At 31.4% G+C, this 19,913-nt stretch overlaps 2 protein-coding genes across 2 annotated transcripts; one reads left to right on the top strand and one right to left on the bottom strand.

Annotated features, from left to right (window-relative positions):
• The first annotated feature begins 386 nt into the window (after positions 1-386).
• On the top strand, positions 387-17,687 carry LOC126835915 (unconventional myosin IC). Its single transcript, XM_050568795.1, has 19 exons — positions 387-512; positions 3,020-3,135; positions 3,579-3,649; positions 4,237-4,436; positions 5,450-5,662; positions 5,739-5,927; positions 7,338-7,621; positions 8,232-8,401; positions 8,474-8,631; positions 9,742-9,870; positions 11,158-11,311; positions 11,568-11,805; positions 11,893-12,210; positions 12,278-12,440; positions 12,696-12,822; positions 15,813-15,940; positions 16,023-16,241; positions 16,419-16,522; positions 16,820-17,687. Exons 1-19 carry the CDS (start codon positions 387-389, stop codon positions 16,941-16,943), a joined length of 3,231 nt encoding a protein of 1,076 aa, XP_050424752.1. The 3' UTR covers positions 16,944-17,687.
• LOC126836097 (WD repeat-containing protein 82) lies at positions 17,249-19,895 on the bottom strand. The gene is made up of 3 exons (XM_050569134.1): positions 19,359-19,895; positions 18,717-18,977; positions 17,249-18,643 (listed from the first exon to the last, which is right to left on the bottom strand). The coding sequence occupies exons 1-3, from the start codon at positions 19,625-19,627 to the stop codon at positions 18,220-18,222; spliced, it is 954 nt and encodes a 317-aa protein (XP_050425091.1). The 5' UTR covers positions 19,628-19,895; the 3' UTR covers positions 17,249-18,219.
• Between the last annotated feature and the right edge of the window lie 18 nt (positions 19,896-19,913).

Consider the following 19,913-nt stretch of genomic DNA (forward strand, 5'->3'; position numbering starts at 1 on the left):
CAACAATACTGTAATAATAATAACGACAAATACATTTTTATACAAAAACAATTAAAATTAATAGCTGTCGATAAAATTCTAATACCCGAACGTCACCTGGTAGGTAATATGTTTTTCTTTAATTATTACAATTCAATTATTCATCAAACAACAACAATAATATACATTGTACTTAAGTGTTATGATTATTAAAAAATCGATTAATATTGCAGATAACATTAAACTAGTTAAGGTAGTGGTTTATTTACAAACAAAAAAAGCAACAATTACTAGTTGGCTGTTCAAGAGCGAATGGGCCGTGTAGTACACATAAACGGCGTCGAAAGCATAAAACGAAAACAATTTTACAGTAGAACTTGAAAGCAGATTAATTGTGTTTAAACCATATGGCGGTGGCGGCTTACGGAACGATGGCTGGGACCGGAGTGGCCAATATGGTGTTGCTCAACAACTGTGACGAAAACCAGTTGATCGGAAATTTAAAAAAAAGACTCCGCAAAGGATTGATTTACGTGAGTTTCCAATTGGTTTACACTTATGTACCTAAACGAACTTTGTACAAGTCAAATATCCTAAAACAGTTTAAGAATAATTCGGGTTATAACTAATCACTAAACAAAATAACACCTAGGGGTCATGTTACGATTTGCAGTTGAGCAAATGCTGGTATTTTTCGACTAATAGAACATTTAGATTCACTCCATCTCAATATTTTTTTGCTATTGACGCAACTCCCAAACTGCCTCTTGTATTTTATAAGTTCCTAATTCTGTCTAACATAGTCACTATAGTGTTATTTGAAAATTTGAATTCAAATATTTTAGATGTGAATAGTAATACAAATCTGAATTATTCAAAAGCGTTAAATTTAAAATGTAAACTATATGTTGATCCCAATTTTCGAATAATCGAATCAAATATATTACTCGTATGCCCAACTATCACTATTAGTCACTCAAGTCACTCAAATTTTAGTTAATTTCTGATTTATATTTCACTCTAAAATCTAAATGGCACCTTTGTGTCAGACAACACCCTTCAACCCAACTACACTTAATTCTACATCTTCAACTCTATTCTCTCGTATAACAGCTAATCTAAATACTTACTCTCTTGCTTTAGAAATCTGACGCCACCGGCTAGAAAATTTGTTTTTAATTAAATCCCGCCGGATTATCTGCCAGAATAACTACTGATTATAGATGTATAGATTGCATATGAGATAGCGGTTTTTATTGGCTTTAAATAAGGTCTTTTAACGATCTAGATTTTAAAAAGTTTTTTTACTTTTCTGAAAAGAAGTACTAGGCGTGCTCATTGACACTTAAGGTTTCTATTTAGATTTCCGGTCGTATTGAACCCGACGATTAGGCGACTGTACTTAAGAAAAACGGATGCCCATAAGCGTTAACGTTTAAACGTGAGTGCGCATACTGTTTATCGGCTGTGCCTTGGGGTTTTCTGGATTTTCATTTTTATTATATATCCAATAAAAAATGATACCTGGAATGGGACTTGGTCGGTCGTTTAGGGTGATGATCGTCAGCCGCATTTTCGCTATGCAATAAAACAAAACGGCCTCTCCGAGTGAAGTGTAAAACGTATACATATAGGCTCCTCCGGTAATGCCGGATAATACGCGTAATAGTCGTTTGTCATATTAAAATTATTATTGTTACTATTATTATGATTATTCCTTTATTTCCGTTGGTAGGTATGAAGTATGTAAACGCTTTCGTTTAAGTACACCGGAGTCATTCAAGGTGTATAAAATATATATCTGTCTAGACGCATTCATGTAGCAAATCCTTTACAAAGTATGCAAAAAATATGTATTATACCAGTCTTTTTATTTTTTTATATTAAACAAATTTTGTTTTCGTAGTAATGAACAAGTTGATGCTTCAAAAAATGTAATAACACAATGTTAATTTTTTTCATTTCTATTATACAGTGCGACGGTAGGCCAGAAAGCGGCATCTTCTTTCTGTGCTTTAATATATATTTACACAAAATATGTCTCGATGGACTTACGTCACTTCTTGCATGAAACAGTTCATTTTGAATATGTAATATTTTTAAGTAGTGAGAAATTGAGTGAGAAGTTTTGTCGTCAATCATGCACGAGAATACAGTAATTGAAGAAGATGTGGTGATAAGAATAAAAGTGTGGTTGGATGAGCCAAAGAGGTTGAAAAAAGACTCTCGAGGTTATATTGAAAGTAAAAATTGAAAATCAAATGTTGACATGAATATGTAGTGATTAGTTTAAATTACTTTATAAGTACAGCTGTATATATTTTTTAATGTGAATTATTAATTATTTCTAATTTGGTATGAATATATGGTAAAACAACAAGTATTAATTATTTAATCTTGTGTACATTCATTCAACACTAAATGCATTCAATGTGAAATAGTTTTAAAAGTTATTAGGGGCGCCAGATATTTACTGCTATGATAGAATTACAGTTTAATATAAGTACTTTATAAATGTGCAATAATTAATTTTCTCATTAGGCATAACGTTTTTGTACGTATTGGATACTTATAATGATACATTATAATCTAGACATTATTTCAACCTAGATTAACTCTAATATTGCCGCCTTTCCAGTTATTAATTTGTAAACAATTTCTATTTGTAAAAATTACCACCTCTGTGAAATGCTACCCTAAGCAACATACCTATGCCTTGCAGTGGCTCTGGCAATCGCATATTAAGTGAATACTTAGTTATAAATATGTTGGTAATTAAAAAATTTAATGTATTTGGGATAGTCAACAAACAATTTTTTTAAATTTAATTTACTTTCATACTATAGTTTCCTATAATAATTCCCACTAACGATGACTTAGTAACCATCTGTACGTGTCATTAGATATTAATCCCTTTAAATCCTCAGCATTTGCGAACTATAACTCGTTTGATGTGTACAACAGTTAAGAATACTGTAAAATAAATACATTTAACAACGCGGTCTGAATAAAATCTTATTCGCAACATTATACTCTACAGACGTACATCGGCGACGTGCTGGTGAGTGTAAATCCCTACAAGCCACTACCGATATACAGCGAAAAATTAATGATGCAGTACTACAGCAAAAATGATGTTGAAGATATGCCACACGTGTAAGTGTTACATTTTGTACGTATTAGATTTAAGGTTGGGCAGTAATGGGCCTAAATATCATCAAAGTCTTAAATAATACCTAGAATACTCTTACATTCTAAGAGAGAGGTAAATTTCACAGAAGCTTAATTGCATAATATTTAAAAGAAAAGAACAAGTTTACTAAAGTTATATTTTTCTAATTACAAAATCTAAAAAAAAACCCATTCAAACCCCTCCCCCCCCCCATCACTGTTAAATCAGACACTAATTTTGTGTACTATACATATTTTCTAAGTGCAGAACAGTGAATTCTTTATATACTGTAATATCATTTTGTAGTAACAACTAACAGCCTACTCGTAAAAGAAAATCCAGTACAATATTATAAAAAAATAAAAAATGTATAAAATACAATCAAATAATTAAGAACACTGATCAAACATTTTTATACATTTTTTAGATATGCCACTTCAGCCAACGCATTTAAGTCATTAAAAGAATATCACCGCGAACAATGTATTTTGATATCCGGTAAGTATAAGATGAGTAATAATAGGTAATATTATCATCATCAATCTTCAATTTTCGGAAATCGCTTTGCTTCGTATGTAGCTAAATAATAGAAAATTTGGACTTTTAGAGAAAAAAAACCTAGAATATTAATATAATTTAACTGATAAATGTTAAAACTCTCAAGTAGGTAAAAAGTTCTGTTGTAGAAAAATAATTGCTAATATTTACCTTATTATTATATATCATAATACTATTCAGTAATCGTGCTTTCAATATATTTTATATGGTCTGTTTAGAACAGACAAAATCATTGACCATAATATCCATAGACAACCGAAATCATCAATCATTAGTGTTTTAAAGTACACACAATGCCAATGGTCAATGGATTTAACAGTGTAATCTATCTTAACCAAACCAACATTTTTAAATATTATGTCCAATGTCCTTTTTTTATAAATATCGCTTTTTCATCCAAGTTTTAAACATATACAATTGTTTATTTTTTTTTGCACTATACAACTAGTCAAAAATGTTATAGCTAATTTTTTACTACTTATCTAGGTACGCAATAATTATTATCAGGTATTAATATGTTGATTTAGGTGAATCCGGTGCTGGGAAAACGGAAGCGTCTAAAAGAGTACTACAATTCATTGCTACAGCGTCACGCGGTGTTGAATCTATCAAAGACAAACTTATAGTGTCCAACTCGGTTTTAGAAGCATTTGGAAACGCTAAGACCACTAACAACGACAATTCCAGCAGATTCGGAAAATACATGGACGTTCAGTTTGATCTTTTAGTAAGCGTACTAATGGGAAGTACACGGATGTTTTAGTATAATAATGAGCCCATTAATATTACAAGTATTTCGTTTCTTCTATTGGGCCATTCTATGTGAAATCAACATGACATTTTCAATCATATTTCAAATATCTCTACAATTTTTGATATTTATTTTAAATGCAACTTAAGTGTGTTACTCAACTTTGGTGCTCGAATGCATTTTTGTGTGCATTACACATAAATTACTAATTATTGAAATAATTAGTACATTACATCGAACACCTAACCAAGGTTCAACTAAAGTTTTTTGGTTTAAATGACTAAAAAAGGGTTATTTTTTTAATGTTTTACATAAAAATCTATGTTTTCTATTGTTAAAAATTATGTTTTATTCGTGTTAAATATAAACACAAAGTTTAAAATTCTATCATCACCTTTATAAAATAAAAACCCTCAGGACATTATTGTTACTTAGTATGAAACATGACTAGGATAATATTTTTTTAAGATATATTCTTCATTTTAAAACTTTAATTCGTCTTTAAAAATGTAAAAAAAATCATATATACTCTTCAATTTGGTTAAACGGTTTATCTTATGATGACGTCAACATTTTTAGACTTAAATAAACAATAAAAATAAATCAATTATTCAAATTTTGTCTTTGAATTAATTGATTTATTTTTATTCCTGAACTTAGGTTTTAAGTTTTTTTTAAACTATATTTTGCTGGTTGATGTTAATTAAACCCAAATAATATTACAAATCAAATAACGCTGATTGCTTAATTAATGAGCTGATTTTTGGATTCTACCAATACTTACTTATTGCATATTTATATCATAAACTCATACATTTTAGTTAAAATAGTTTTATTGTAGTAAAGTGACACTGTTATGGCATATGATATTTAACGTCACCTTTATTTATCATTTCTGTTCTTAAAATCGTATACCTAACTCTTAGATTCTCATGACAGATTATCAATATTAAAGTGCGGGTCGTAGTAATAGTGTATTAATATTAAAGGGTCGACCGGTCGGTGGAAATGTTTTGAACTATCTGCTAGAGAAATCCAGGGTTGTAAAACACAGATGTCATGAACGAAACTATCATATATTCTACCAGTTGATTAACGGAGCCGATGAATGGTTGACTCAATTACTTGAAATCGACAAGGGAGTCGATTATGTGTACCTAAAAGCAGGCGGTCACGCTAACGGTAACCAGCCAGAAAAAGAAGTTAGTTATACTCACGAAATGCTAAAAACAATATTACTAATGTTTCACTGAGCTAACCAGACATTTGTCATAGCAGGTCGACGACGATGCCATCAAATACAAGGAAACGCTGAAGGCTCTTCAAGTGCTAGAATTCGACCTAAACGAGAAAATGGACGTGTTAAAAATCGTAGCTAGTATTTTGCACTTGGGTAATCTGGTTGTCAATGAGTATGAAGGAAAATCCAAAATCCAAAACGACGGTACCACGCGCATAGCGGCTGAGGTTAGGTAACCCGATGTTATAAATTTTTCAATTTTGTTACATTCAAAATTTGACTCTTTGCGCTTCACGTCTATCATAGCACATTTAGGCTCATTTGGTAAAATAACTAATAATACTTTTAAAGTCGTCTACGCTAAAAAAATGAACAGAGAGTCTTTTTTACCGTTTTTTATAGGTATTTAACTCGACATATGTCTACATAAAAAATGTCTTTAGTTTGTAAAGTGAGGTCAAGGAAGTTATTTAATCTGAAAATGATCTAATCACCGTCAAACGCTTCGATGTAAATTTCGAGACTATAGTGTAAGAATCTAGCAAACTATGAACCAGGAAGACCCTTAAATTCTGATCTAACCATTTCGATGGAAGTTTAGAAACCATAATATACACAATAATAACACTTAATATCGACATTAAATATTATCATACTTCGTCAATAGGATACTATAATAGAATATTTACTACCCACAAAAAATCATAAGACATTCACCTCTTAGCAAAGTAATAATAAAATTATAAAAAAGTATTTTTTTTTACGACAAGATGTTGTCGTAAATGGTCAAGGGAAGTTAGGACAGCCAGTACGCCCAGTAGGAGGGATAATGAAAAAATTATTAGATCGGGTATGGTTTATTTTCCAGGTATTTCAAAGGGGTTAACAAACATTTTTAAAAATTACAGTGTAACTCTAGTCGCATCGAAAAGTACTACTTTAAAATCTTTGTTAGGTAGTACCAAAGATAAAATAGGGGAAGAAGAAAAATCCGGGATTTATAAAATACAATGTGAAGAGTGTGCTAAATGTTATGTAGGTCAAACAAAAAGAAATATTGGGGTTAGGTTTAAAGAACACATAAGGAACATCAAAAACCAAGAAGTACACAAATCTCCTGTTGCGGAACATTTATTGGACACTAATCATAGTATCAAATCAGTAAAATTACTAAAAAATGTAAATAACTCTAAAGAACTTAATATTAGGGAAGCAATAGAAATGTTAAATAATAGGAAAAATTTGTTAAACTGGGACTTAAGTCCATTACAAAACATTTTATTAAAATTTATAAAAGGTGTTGACAATGAGACATCATTTCCGGTGTGACGTCACACCCGGTATGATGACCTTGTATATATGTATAGAGGGAGATGTTCGCCCGTAATCGGTCTCAGTCTGTTGTTAGCGCTGAAGATGACGACATCGTTGTCGTAACATGTGTACGCAAGAAGTGTATAATTTTTATGGTTTAGGGTTCAAGTAGATTTTATATCTTTACTAATATAACTAAGACTATAATATAATATACTTAACTCTTAACAAATTACCGCGTTAATTCTTATCCGTGATTATTAATGTAAAATGTTCATGAATTGTATAAGACTGTTGCAATAATCGAACTTTTTTCGTTATAGCTACTTGGTGTGCCAAAAGATGACTTGGCTTTTGCACTGCTGAACAAGACGATAGAAGCGAACGGAGAAGTGATCCGATCGCATTTAGATGTGGCAACGTCAAACTATGCCAGAGACGCTCTAGCCAAAGCCATTTACAGCAGACTTTTTGAATGGCTCGTATCGCACATAAACAAAACTCTTCAACCAACACCTACGGTTCTCAAGAGAAGGCATCGACTAAACAAAACCAAATCCATCGGTATACTCGACATTTATGGCTTCGAAATTTTACAAAACAACGGGTAAGTGCACCCATCCCATAATAATTTCACAGAGCAGAATTTAAGACCAATAAAATCTTTTATTTATTAGGTTGTAGATAATTAACATTTTTTATTAAAAAATAATGACATAAAACATATATCGCATCGCATTCGCCTATCTCAACCGATGTTCGACTGTTGATTCAAAAATCCTTATATATTAAAACACCAACCCAGTCTGTCTGTTCATGAGTAATATTATTAAAAATTATCTTTAATTTAAAAAGGCCAATCTAATACAACAAGTAACTTTTGACAAATTAGCATTAAACTCTTTATGTTTCATTAGAGGACAAGGGTTCTAGTAGATCTTTAACAACTAATCCAAATATAAACTTATTAGCTTTAACCTAAAGCTATAGCTAACCCCTTAGCAGGACCTAAGTTACAGAACTCGGTACCATACATCTGAAAATCTAGATGGATATAATATAATGTTATAATATTTTTTTAGTTGAATTGATAGTTTGCTATTTAGGTTTGCAATATTCTTTAGAATCTTAACTTTTCGATCTTAGCTTTTTCTTTCTATAGACAAAACATTTTATTAAATTTATAAAAACTGCAATCACTTTTTAAAACGTTCAAGGTTTGAACAATTCTGTATAAACTACTGCAACGAAAAAATGCAAAAGTTTTTTGTTGACCTGACTCTGAAAGCGGAACAAGATGAATACCTGAACGAAGGAGTCGAATGGACACCAGTCAAGTACTTTGATAACGGAATTATATGCGAAATGATCGAAGACAGAAACCGAGGTATGATCCTTTGTTACTTAATTGTTATATGCAACTAATGCTATGTCGTTTTCTTTGTTTACCAATTCCAAGGGATTATATCGTGTTTGGACGACGAAAACTTAAGACGGGCCGACGCTTCCAATGGGACGTTTTTACACGAGTTAGCGGAGCGAATCAAAGACCATGAGTACTTCACGTGTTATCAGTTAGCGGACCTGCGCACAAAAAAGAAAGCCATATCTCCAATGGTCAGCAATAGCTATTGATGCTTTAATCTTATTTATAAAACAATATTTGTTAGAACTGAGAAGACAAAACAAGGTTTTCAATAATATTGGAATAATTAGATCATATTTGCACATTTTTCATTAAATCTCTCTTGTTATGGATACACAATAATTTAGAAATTATTCCCATATTGAATAATGAATTAAAATTAAAAATAACTGTACTTTACGATTAAAATCAGAAGTTTATACATTATTTTGGGGACTTCCAATTGAAAATAAATAGGTAAGTGACGTTCATTAAATAGGGCACAAAATTCCAACTAAAATACAATTTTAAATATTTTTAAAGAACATAACAATTCGATTCGTTAACATTATTAGTCATTTATTGAGTACATAAAACAAACATTACATTTTTAAAAACACAAATTTCGTGATTTTATTTATTGTTGACAATTTATATAAATATAATATAATCTATTTGCAAAGTCGTCCAGCCATGACCATATCCATCTTCATTTATAACCTCCACCTACTTCTTCTCGGCCTACTTCTACTTTTAAACCCTCGAACTCTTACCTATCCAACCCATTTTTCTATTTTATTTCTTTTCTATCATTCAACCTGCCCAAATCATTTATCGCTCATTTGCTCTTATAGACACAACTCAAAACATATCTGTGGCGGTTTGAGAATATTCACGTCTAAAGTTTTTTTTAAAAATCACGCTTTAAAGAAAAATTATGCATTCACTGTTAATTATTGCAATGCAGCTAAAATATTATTTATTACTTTTATAACATATTAATTAAGTAGATAATAATATAATGGTAGGGAAATGCATTAGTTTCAATAAATCGCGATTATTTTAAAATAAATGAAAATGGTTCTCAAGCAAATCTTATATGACAACTGGGTAAATACTAAATAATTAATTTTTTTTACTACCTTATAAGAAGACCTTAAAATCCAAATTTATAACTGATCATGTTGGCCTCATACAAATTGAACTATATTGATATTTAAAAAAAAAATAGAGTTTACAAAACATATTATTCGTAATGCTATTCAGCTATACTCTTAATAATATATTCTAATTATGAAATATATATTTTTTGTATTTACCAGGAATTTGAAATAGTCCATTTTGCTGGCACTGTAAGATATGATGCTTCCGAATTTTTAGAGAAAAACAACGACCCGCTGTTCGGTGACTTAAGCCAAGTCATGTCCAAATCTACTAATGAAATCGTCAAGGTTCGCCATCAAATAGTACTACCGATAAACGTTGACAAACCAAAAAAAATCATAAACCCTTTCCCCTAGAAAGGGGACAACATTTTCTTTATTTTACTTTTTCCTGCAAACTTTTAGAAATTAAGATCTGAAAATAGAGTGGAGCTAGATCTAATAAACATAACATAATATAACGTATACAATTTTTTCAAAAATATGTAATCAATCTTTTTTTTTTTTTTATTAAGGAAATACCAAAAAAAAGGGAAAGTTACACATTGACCGTAGTAAATTTCTAGGTCAACGGGTCTTGTAAAATATTTTCATTATTTTGTTAATTACGATTTAAGGGTAACTTTGACAATTATTTTGGACCAACGATCAACCTTATTCGTATCCACCCTAATAACAAAAATACATTTTTAACCCATTGTTGTCATTTGAAAGTTATTTTATCTCTTTTATTTATAATAATTCATATCGATCAGTGACCTTCCCCATCCTAATATTCTCCGTCTCCACTACGCTACAAACCCACTTTACTATTTTTATTTTTAATGAAATTATTAAATACTTTAAAATTTTTACAATATAAGCAATTTTTTTACGAATGAACCAATAATAATATATATTATACAAAACCCATATTCGTTTGTTTGCCAATATTTTATCATTTATATCTATTCTGATCTGATTATTCTGACTTATTTTAGCTTTCGCTTAATAGGTATGTACGAGAACCATCAAAAACGTTTATCAGTTGATTGTCTTAGGAGAATATATTGCAAACTGTCTTTTTTTGGTTTTACTCTTAAACGATCGGATTCCTAGTTCCTACATACCGATTGGTAATCAATTTAAAGATGTGATAGGCATTTTAGGAAATGTAGTTGCATTTTGTATACTATTTATTCTTTTATTTAGCCACTCCGTTTTTTCTTACGATTTTTTATTTAATATAAACCGAGGTTACCTATAAATTAAAAAAACAATCTTAAAAACTAAATATTGTATTTAAAGTTAATAAGTTTATGTCAAGTAAATATGATGAGATCAACATTTTTGTTCAGAATCTTTATCGAATTATTAAATTGGTAACGTATTCTATAAGTGTTGCGATACCTAGTCTCACACGAAATCTCAGTTAATCCGCCTCTATATGAAATATATTGCATAAATATACAACCTCTTAAAAACGGACTGTAAATATTTAACATATAAATCATATATAGATATTTGACAGTTATGAATTATCGCTATTAGTTGAGTACTCGCATAATATCGTGTCGTTTTAAAACGCGGTTTCAGACCATTTTTTCGGACTGTAAGACCCCGAACAAGAAAATACCAGAAACCACGCTGAAGCAGTTTAAGAAAAGTCTGAACCTGCTCATCGAAACGTTAGTAACAAAACAACCGTCGTACATAAGATGCATCAAGCCGAACGAGGACAAGGATCCGGGTAAGCTAGATCAGCTTCACTGTGGTACACCACATAGATTTTACTTATTGTTTATTTGGCGGTGAACTTTGATTGTAACGAACAAATATTTAGGAAAACCTTGCCAGCGAGAAATATATTTTAGTGGTTACGCGTAGTCGAAATAAAAACCCTTGAATGCATAAAATTGTGGATGTTTTTCAAATCGTATTAATGTGAAATTTTACCAAGATTTCAGTAAACAGAATAAACCTTTTGCGGTTATCATTGATTTCAGACGAATTCGACTGGGAACTGGTCCGGAACCAGGTAACGTTTCTAGGTTTGGGAGAGATACTGCGGATTCGAAAAGCAGGATTTGCGTTCCGTGATTTGTTTGCGTCGTTTCTCAAGAGATACAAATGTCTGTGTCCGGATACATGGCCTCACTGGAACTATACGTTTGATGCCGTTGACGCCGTTCGTCGCTTGGTCCAGTACATAGGTTTTACTGACAAGGAATACAAAATCGGAAAGTGCGCGTGCCCTATTTGACTTAACAGCTGTGGTTAATGTTTTAACGGGCACCCGTTTAAGCTAGCTGATCGTGACTATTTTTATAGGACAAAAATATTGATTAAACATCCGAAAACGGTGTTCGAGATCGAAGCTCGGTTCCAGAAACAAAAGAACGCAATAGCCACTATCATCCAAAAGTCGTGGCGCGGATACAGGGCTCGCAAGAGGTTTTTGCTGCTCAAGATCGCGGCCACGCGGTGCCAGAGGGCGTTCAGGCGACGGCAGCGACACAGGCGGTTGCTGAAAATCAAAGAGTATGAAATCGTTACAGGACGAGTAATATTGATACAGAAAAATGTCAGGCGATTTCTGGCCGCCCGGAAATACCGGAAAATGTTAAACACCATCGCGATCATTCGAAAGTATTTCGGCCGCGGTTTCGCGGTACGTGTGTAATTATTTTCGCGTTTGTTTTGTCTTTGTTTTCAGTTTTATCAAGGGATTTATCACCCGGAATGGACCGCCCAATGAGTACAATCGCCGGTTTATTGGATACAAACGAGCCAGATACCTCGTCGCGTTATCCGAATCGTTGCCCAAGGATTTGCTGTCCAACAAGCCGTACCCAGTTCCACCGACCTGTTGCTCTGAAGTGAGTCACAACGCATAATCTTCATGAAAGTAATCGTATTTCAATAAATTCATTTGTTAACGATTTGGATCTAAACTCGAATTCGTAGCCATATACGTGTTGTCCATAATCAACACTATTGAAACGTGCATAATAGTTTAGATTTTTAATCGTCAAGTGTATTATAGATCACTATAATGTAATTTGGTTCCTAGTTAATCATATTGACGTTTACTGGAATTATATCTTTGAAATCTTTGAATTATATCTTTATAGGCTTTTGAACACATAAAACGGCTCCACCGCGTGTGGTTATCGCGAATTTACCGGTTGAAGCTGGCTAAAAACCCGGTGCTACACGAACAACTGAAATTCAAACTTCTCGCATCTGAAATCTTTAATGGTAAGTAATTTGATTTTATTCAAATCAGAATAGCCGCTTTAATTAGTATTCCCTGCTGACCACATAAAAAACATACTTTATTGACTATTAGAAGATAAAAAGGTCCATGTATCGATTCATTTAAGAAGACCACAATTTGTTGTTTATCGACATTTTTATCTTGTAATACTAAACGTTCCTTTTAAATAACCAAAATTTAACTTCGATGTTTATACCAGATTTTATTTTATAACACATCATAACATAATTAATGGAGATTACAACAATATTTCTCACGGTCTTAATTGCCTAAATAGACTACTTGTCCGTTAATCAACTTCATTTATCATTGTGCTTGTTGTATTATAATTACTGTTAATGTTTAAACTAATATTCGTGTTTTGAATTTAGATTTGAAGAAAACAAATTGTTAAACCTTAAACAAAATTGTAAGAAATGTAATTCTGTAATAAAATCAGTTACAACCAAAATAGAATAACTAAATATAACTACACTATTTACACACCTTGCGTGTATTTACACTTGTTAGTGTAAATATAATACCCCATTCGAGTTTTAATATTTTTTTTAAATTTAACTAGTTCAGTAAAAAGTTAAAACTAGCATAATCTTAACTAATAATACTTAAATACTAAAAAGGAATACTGAAGTCTTATTATTAATATTTTACTTGTAATTAAAATATTTAATAATATATAAGTTACTTAACTTACATATTATATTAAACTCGATGAATTTAATAAAAAACCTTAATTAATTTAATGTTGTTGATACTATAACTATATAATATACAATTAGATGGCCTGAACAAAATTACTTTGTCGACATAAAACTATTGTTTTTATTTCAAAAAGCTAAGCAATACGTTGGTACGTATTACAACAGAAACCTTTTGTATCAATGTCACATAAACATTTTACGTTGTTTTCAAAATGACAAAAGAAGTTATTAAACGTCGAAAAGTGACGAAATATATATAATACTATAGTATGGGATCAATCTAATGTCAAACCATAGAAAAATTTAAATGTTTATCGAGCAGCTAGACTTTTATAAAAATAAAATTGTACTACTTCCATTTAAAATTTTCCTAACTTCACCAATCAATGTCGTTAACTGTGTTTTATGCCATCAGCTAAACTATCAATTTTCAGCTATAAGAAAACTATATTCAAATTTAAGTTAAACTAATAATGTCGTTATGACGTCTCTTATACGATTCAATTTTAAAAAACGTCACAAATTTTATTAATTTAAATAAGATATTAATAATATAATAAACCCCACTAAAAAACAAAAAACGTATTAGTAGATTTAAGTTTTATTTAATTGTAATTATACGATTTTTTTTTATTTGTGTGACATGTTCAAAATGTTGTACTAAAATAAACTAAAAACAAGTAGGTAACACAGTTTTTAAAAAAAGGCTCAATTTATACATTAAAGGGGTCTTACCGGATTTCCATCTATTAATAAATAGAAAACCGGATTTATATCGTAAAGTTGGCTTGTTGATGGGCCTATGTAATAAAATCAATTTATTATGTGCCATTTTACTAGTTTATCATTATACCCTGTTGTTAATTTAAAACTGGCCTTAAGGACAGATTGATAAAAATTAGAAATGGTCGTCGTTCATCTTTGACATTGAATAAATTGCATGTTAAAAACTGACTGAAGTTTTTATAAGGTATGTTGTTTGAGATATTTTCATGTAAGCCATTCTTACAACTATATATACAAATTGTGGCCTTGCTAACGTTTCGGAAGCCTTTCATTAACACGCTTATATTAGCTTCACTTGTATGTATGTTTGTATGTTTGTATGTAACTATGTAATTTTCTATCTTCAGTGCTGTGTTGCTTGCTGGTTACGTATTGTCCGTTCCGTGGTTGCCTGTTAACTGAAGCGATCATCTTGCAGTCGTAGTTTATATATGCCGATACGTGTTCTACCCCCGCTATTATTTTCTTGCTGCCTATCCCGTTGTTCTCTTTCCTTTCCATGGTCTCTCCTCTCCTTCCCCTGACTTCTGCTCCTGTGTTCATGTGTACGTTATTCTTTGGCTCTTCCTGTCTGTGCTGTGTATGAGAATAACCATAGGAACATTGAACCTCACAAACCTTTGGTGTTTGTAATTTCGGTGCAGCATCCTTTGGGCTCCAGAACAATTCTCCTAGTTTTATTACAGTAGAAAATATTGTTATGCTCTTATAGCTTATTTGCAATATTTGCTATGAGACCCGTTACCCCATTTATTGTTCATTTGAGACCACTTTCTTTATCATAGTCACCTGCGACAATCGGTCGGTTAATCGTGTTTTCATTACGTTTTTTACTGCTGACATGATAAATCGGTGCGCATTGTGTTTATTTCAGGCTAGGTTAGGTTGTTTTCCTTTTACATTTTCTTCATCCGCTATACGTACCACCTGAATGACCAGGGTGTAAAGAATTTCAATTTTATGTTTCAGACAATGATATGTCTAAAAGTTTAGAACTATCTATAGTGTTGCTTTTTTATGAACTGGCGAGGCGTCCCGAAAGGGCACCATGTTTTCTGTTTTATCAATTCAACTAAAAAGAACAATTGGCAGTTATTCTCTATTTCCATCGTAATTTTTTATGTTCGGCAACACCTAAGTAACGTCCACCCCAAGTGAATGAATGGAGAGCGGGTAAAAGGGAGGAAAGTCCACGGGAAAGGAGAAAAATGTAAGGAAAATTAGGAGGGGGAGAGTCTATGGCAAGGAGGCAGAACGACGAGAAAGGAGAAGCCGACGCGACGGTAGCAGTTTATAAGTATAGTTGTAACCATGAATCATATCAATATTTCAATTTGTGTGTTATTGGACACCCCTCGAGATTTGTTTATATATCTAAAATATGCCTTATACATTTGATGCTATTGTATATTAAAATAAGCTTCACATGCTAATATGTATTTCTCATCCAAAGAACTAAAACGTACGTATATGTGTTTGAGTAGGAAAAAAAGCTTCTTACCCTGAAAGCGTGTGCTACGGATTTCGGGAAGACCGCCACAATGTGATCACGGGATTCAAGTTGTGCGCATTGTCATCCGGATCGAGTACGGGTGCCGCCGCGGAATATCTAGTGAGTTTATCGTTAAAACCGACGATATCTTCGTACGACCGATTTATATACCTAACACAAAATATATATTTGTCAATGAAAGTACGCTACGTGCGTGACGAAATTCGACAGGAGAGGGTACAAACCTAGACCGAGGATACTAGCAATCACGAAGGACGCTCTGATGCTGGCGGAGAAGAACGACAAGATCCAGAAAAACAAAGATGTAGTTCCCTTACGACAAATAACCGGTTTGCACATGACCGACGGACTAGACGGTTTCTTATTGATCCGAGTGTCCGATCGACTGGAAACATGCAAGGTGAGAGCAATAACCGTTGAATGAAAAATTAGTAATTTACCAATATTAATACCCACCCTAGAATAGATTACTTATCAAAAAATATGGAGTAGCTATTCCAGAATTGCCCATGAAGTCGGCACTTTATATTTCGGTGTGTGAATAGTTATGCTCTTTGCTTTTATTTGTCTTATTTAGGGTGACATTTTATTGGAAGTTCCACACTTAGTAGAATGTGTGACTGTCGTCTCAAAACAAGTACCGGGCTTAGCAGAATTCGTCAACATGAAGAAAAGCGTTTGGTAAGTTTAATGTGTTGATTGAAAAGGGTGCTCAGTATTTTTTGATTTCTTAACGTATAACAATAGTAGGTAAGTAATTCGAATTAAAAAAAAACAGTTATAGGTAGTAAGCCGTTATTTTTAATTGAAAATAAATTATTAATTTAATATATGGACATTTTTTGGTTTTAACTATAACCTACACTTTAATACAGGTACTTAATGTAAATAGTGATAATCATTCGACATATTTTGGCAAATAGTATCCTAAGCTAGACTTTCTTTGACTTAAACATTATTTTTACTGTTAATATTTAGCATGCAACACCGTATCAGAAAATCAAAAAATCCTGGAATCGTGGAGTTCATTCTGGTCGGCGATTGTCAACAAAAAGGCGTTATCAGCAAAGGCAGCAAAGGAAACTTGACTATTACAGGATGACAGACGTTTCAACAATATTATACTTTTCATAATACGAACACCAATTACAATAGTATTAATATGAACGCTTTTAAATTGGTCTCGTGACTTAAAAATTTAAACGTTTTACTATTAAAAAAAAAAAATCGAGATGGTATTTTTGAATCTATCATAAAAGAAAGGTAGTTAACTATGTATTATTTTCCCTAGTATTTCGTTATAATAGTTTCATGATGATATTAGTATTATGATTTATATTACTTCGTTACAATGTTCAATGCACCGTGTACATATCGCCCAATCATTACCACTTATGTTCAACAAAATAATTCAACATTATATTTTATTAACATAAAAACTCCCCTCTCCCCTTATTTTTATATCAAAAAATTATAAAATGTTACATTTTAACTTTATAATAATAATAAAACATAATATAGTGATGTTATTATTTTTAACGTTAACATTTTCAAAACTGGGCGAGACACTAAATAGGTCATCCAGTTTCTTATTTGTCTTTTAAAATTATAATTTTTAAAAATGATACAAAAACTTAAATTATTAGCGTGTTTGCTTGTTTAATGTACTAGTTGACATCGTTAATTCAATTCAAAATTTGTATGATTTTATGTTTACTGTAGTTTTAAAATGATATAAATATAAAATGATCATTACAAAATCTGAATTATGTTTTAATTATTTGTGAAAATAATTACTAATAAAGGTATTTAATAGACCATAGTCCATAAGTTATCTAAACTTTACCTCTACTCCTCAACTTCGAATAAATTATTCACAAAATGTATATTATAGGTTCAACTAAATTTTAACTACGATTACAAATTCAATAAACCGTAAATACTATCATAAATAGAATGGTACAGCTGTGGCCTTTAAATTGTTAAAAATACAGTATTGAAATATTTTGTACCGCAACAATATTGTAATTAATATTTTCCAATATTATTGAACTTGATTTTATCAATGTTTTTTACAAACACTTTCTTAGAATGTTTAAGGCCTACAAAGAACAAACTTATTAGACAATAAAATAAAAAAAAAAGACATCAACAATAATATAACATAATAGTATGATCGTTTAAATATACAAACACAAGTACAACAATTCGAATCTTTAAAAGAAAGAATAGATTAATTGTAGCCAATATTTTAATTAAAAATGTAAAAAATGTAACATTAAATTTAAATGTTTCTGACTGTGAAAAAATATAAATTGAACTTTATTTACATCGATAAGTTGATTCAAAAATTACATATACATTTTACCATTTTATATTTAACTGGCTGCTTCGTCAAGCAATGATGGTAACCAAAATGCCATATTTGTACATGCAGAAGCCATCATCATATACTTAGGATTGAATTTTACACAGTGCACTGGTCCCGGATGATCACCGTTGAGAACACATATCTTATAGCCACTAACAGCATTCCACACATGAATACGGCCATCTGTGGAGCCGCTGAATATATATTGGGAGTCAGGACTGAATGACGCCTCGATTGGAATTCCTTTGTTATTTAAATGACCTGTAAATGTCTGCATAGGGGTGCCGTTGAAAGCATTGATAAGTCTGATTAATGACCCGTTTGTGGGTATAAGAATAGTGCGCCCATCTTGACTGAACTTGAGATCGGTCCAGTCGCATTCTTTTTCTTGTGGTAACTTAACTGTAATGAACGGCCCTTTGTCAAATGATCTATAAATAATTATAAACATTAATTTTAGAAATTAAGCATAAATTACACTTAAATTAAGCATATTTTACATACCTGACATCAAACAATTTAAGAGTTTCAGAATTAATACCGGCAGCTAAAACTAAACCTTCTGGATCGAAAGCAGCAACTGGTCGTCCAAGAACATTAATATACCCTTGACAGTTTGGTGACCTCAAATCCCAAAGCCTTAGACTTTTATCCAAGGAACCAGATACAAACATATCTTCAATAGGCGATACGCATAATGATACGACTTTCTTGGTATGTCCCGTGAAATAACGAATGTATTTGTTGTCATGCAGTGATAGATATCTATTGGTTCAATATATAACATATAATTTGTAAATAACAGTATGTAAAACCAAAAGTAATTAAAATTACTCAATTTATACAAAGTTAATAAAATACGGTATAAAGGTATTTCCCATTTTTTTTATGAAGTTTCGTCACAAATTCAATGTTTCAAAACTTATATTTAAAAATGTAATATTGAAAATATTTTTTAATTGTTTTTACAACATAAATAATTAAATCATATTGAAATATTTATTTTTAAATACTTTAATTAAGTGTTTTAAAATCTACAGAATCTATAGAATCTACAGAATACTTAAAATGGGTAATACAAATTGTTTAAAAATGTGAATAACGATAACTGATAATATTTTATAAAAACAAAAATAATTGATATACCTGATAGTATCGTCAACTTTGGTAGAGCTATGTATAGCAGTAGTTTTGGTGTGTGCAAAGTGAATGAGATCAACACCATACTTTTTACTATTGATAGTTTTAGACAGTTCACCTTTCTGGCAGTCGTATATGACTATTTGATCATCTTCGCTACACGATATGATGTAGTCACCGGCCGGAGAAAAGTCAAAACTGTTAATTTTGTCAGTGTTTTCACGATACACTTTAGCTACCTTAAAGCTACGGACTACATTGTCGACTAGTTTCATCTTCTCTAATCTTTATTATACTTAAACGCCAAAAAGATTAACTACAAGTGTTTAACTGCGGTGGTACGATGGTACCGGTCAATCTGAATAATTATCGGGTGTAGCCAAGTAATAAACTAACTACAACGGCAAGACTAACTGTAAAAGTCACGACGAAAACCACAACACGAGCATAAACGATAGAAACTGTTTCACTATAAGTTAAAAGGATAAAGCTAAAATTTTAACAAACAACAGTGTACCGTATAGTGACGAGTATGAAGCTAGCAATTTGTGATAACGATTT

The sequence above is a fragment of the Adelges cooleyi genome, unplaced genomic scaffold, assembly GCF_023614345.1.
Source record: "Adelges cooleyi isolate 19-005CV unplaced genomic scaffold, UGA_ACOO_1.1 ACOO_flye_CR_arks_rails_tigmint_CR_PRNA_23, whole genome shotgun sequence".
Lineage (NCBI taxonomy): Eukaryota > Metazoa > Arthropoda > Insecta > Hemiptera > Adelgidae > Adelges > Adelges cooleyi.

Coding starts and splice junctions, on each gene's coding strand:
- LOC126835915 (XM_050568795.1), top strand. CDS start 387: ATGGCGGTGGCGGCTTACGGAACGATGGCTGGGACCGGAGTGGCCAAT. Junction 8,402..8,473: donor GATCGAAGACAGAAACCGAG/GTATGATCCTTT, acceptor ACCAATTCCAAG/GGATTATATCGTGTTTGGAC. Junction 15,941..16,022: donor GTGCCGCCGCGGAATATCTA/GTGAGTTTATCG, acceptor TGTCAATGAAAG/TACGCTACGTGCGTGACGAA.
- LOC126836097 (XM_050569134.1), bottom strand. CDS start 19,627: ATGAAACTAGTCGACAATGTAGTCCGTAGCTTTAAGGTAGCTAAAGTG. Junction 18,978..19,358: donor AAAGTTGACGATACTATCAG/GTATATCAATTA, acceptor TTGAACCAATAG/ATATCTATCACTGCATGACA. Junction 18,644..18,716: donor CTTAAATTGTTTGATGTCAG/GTATGTAAAATA, acceptor AATTATTTATAG/ATCATTTGACAAAGGGCCGT.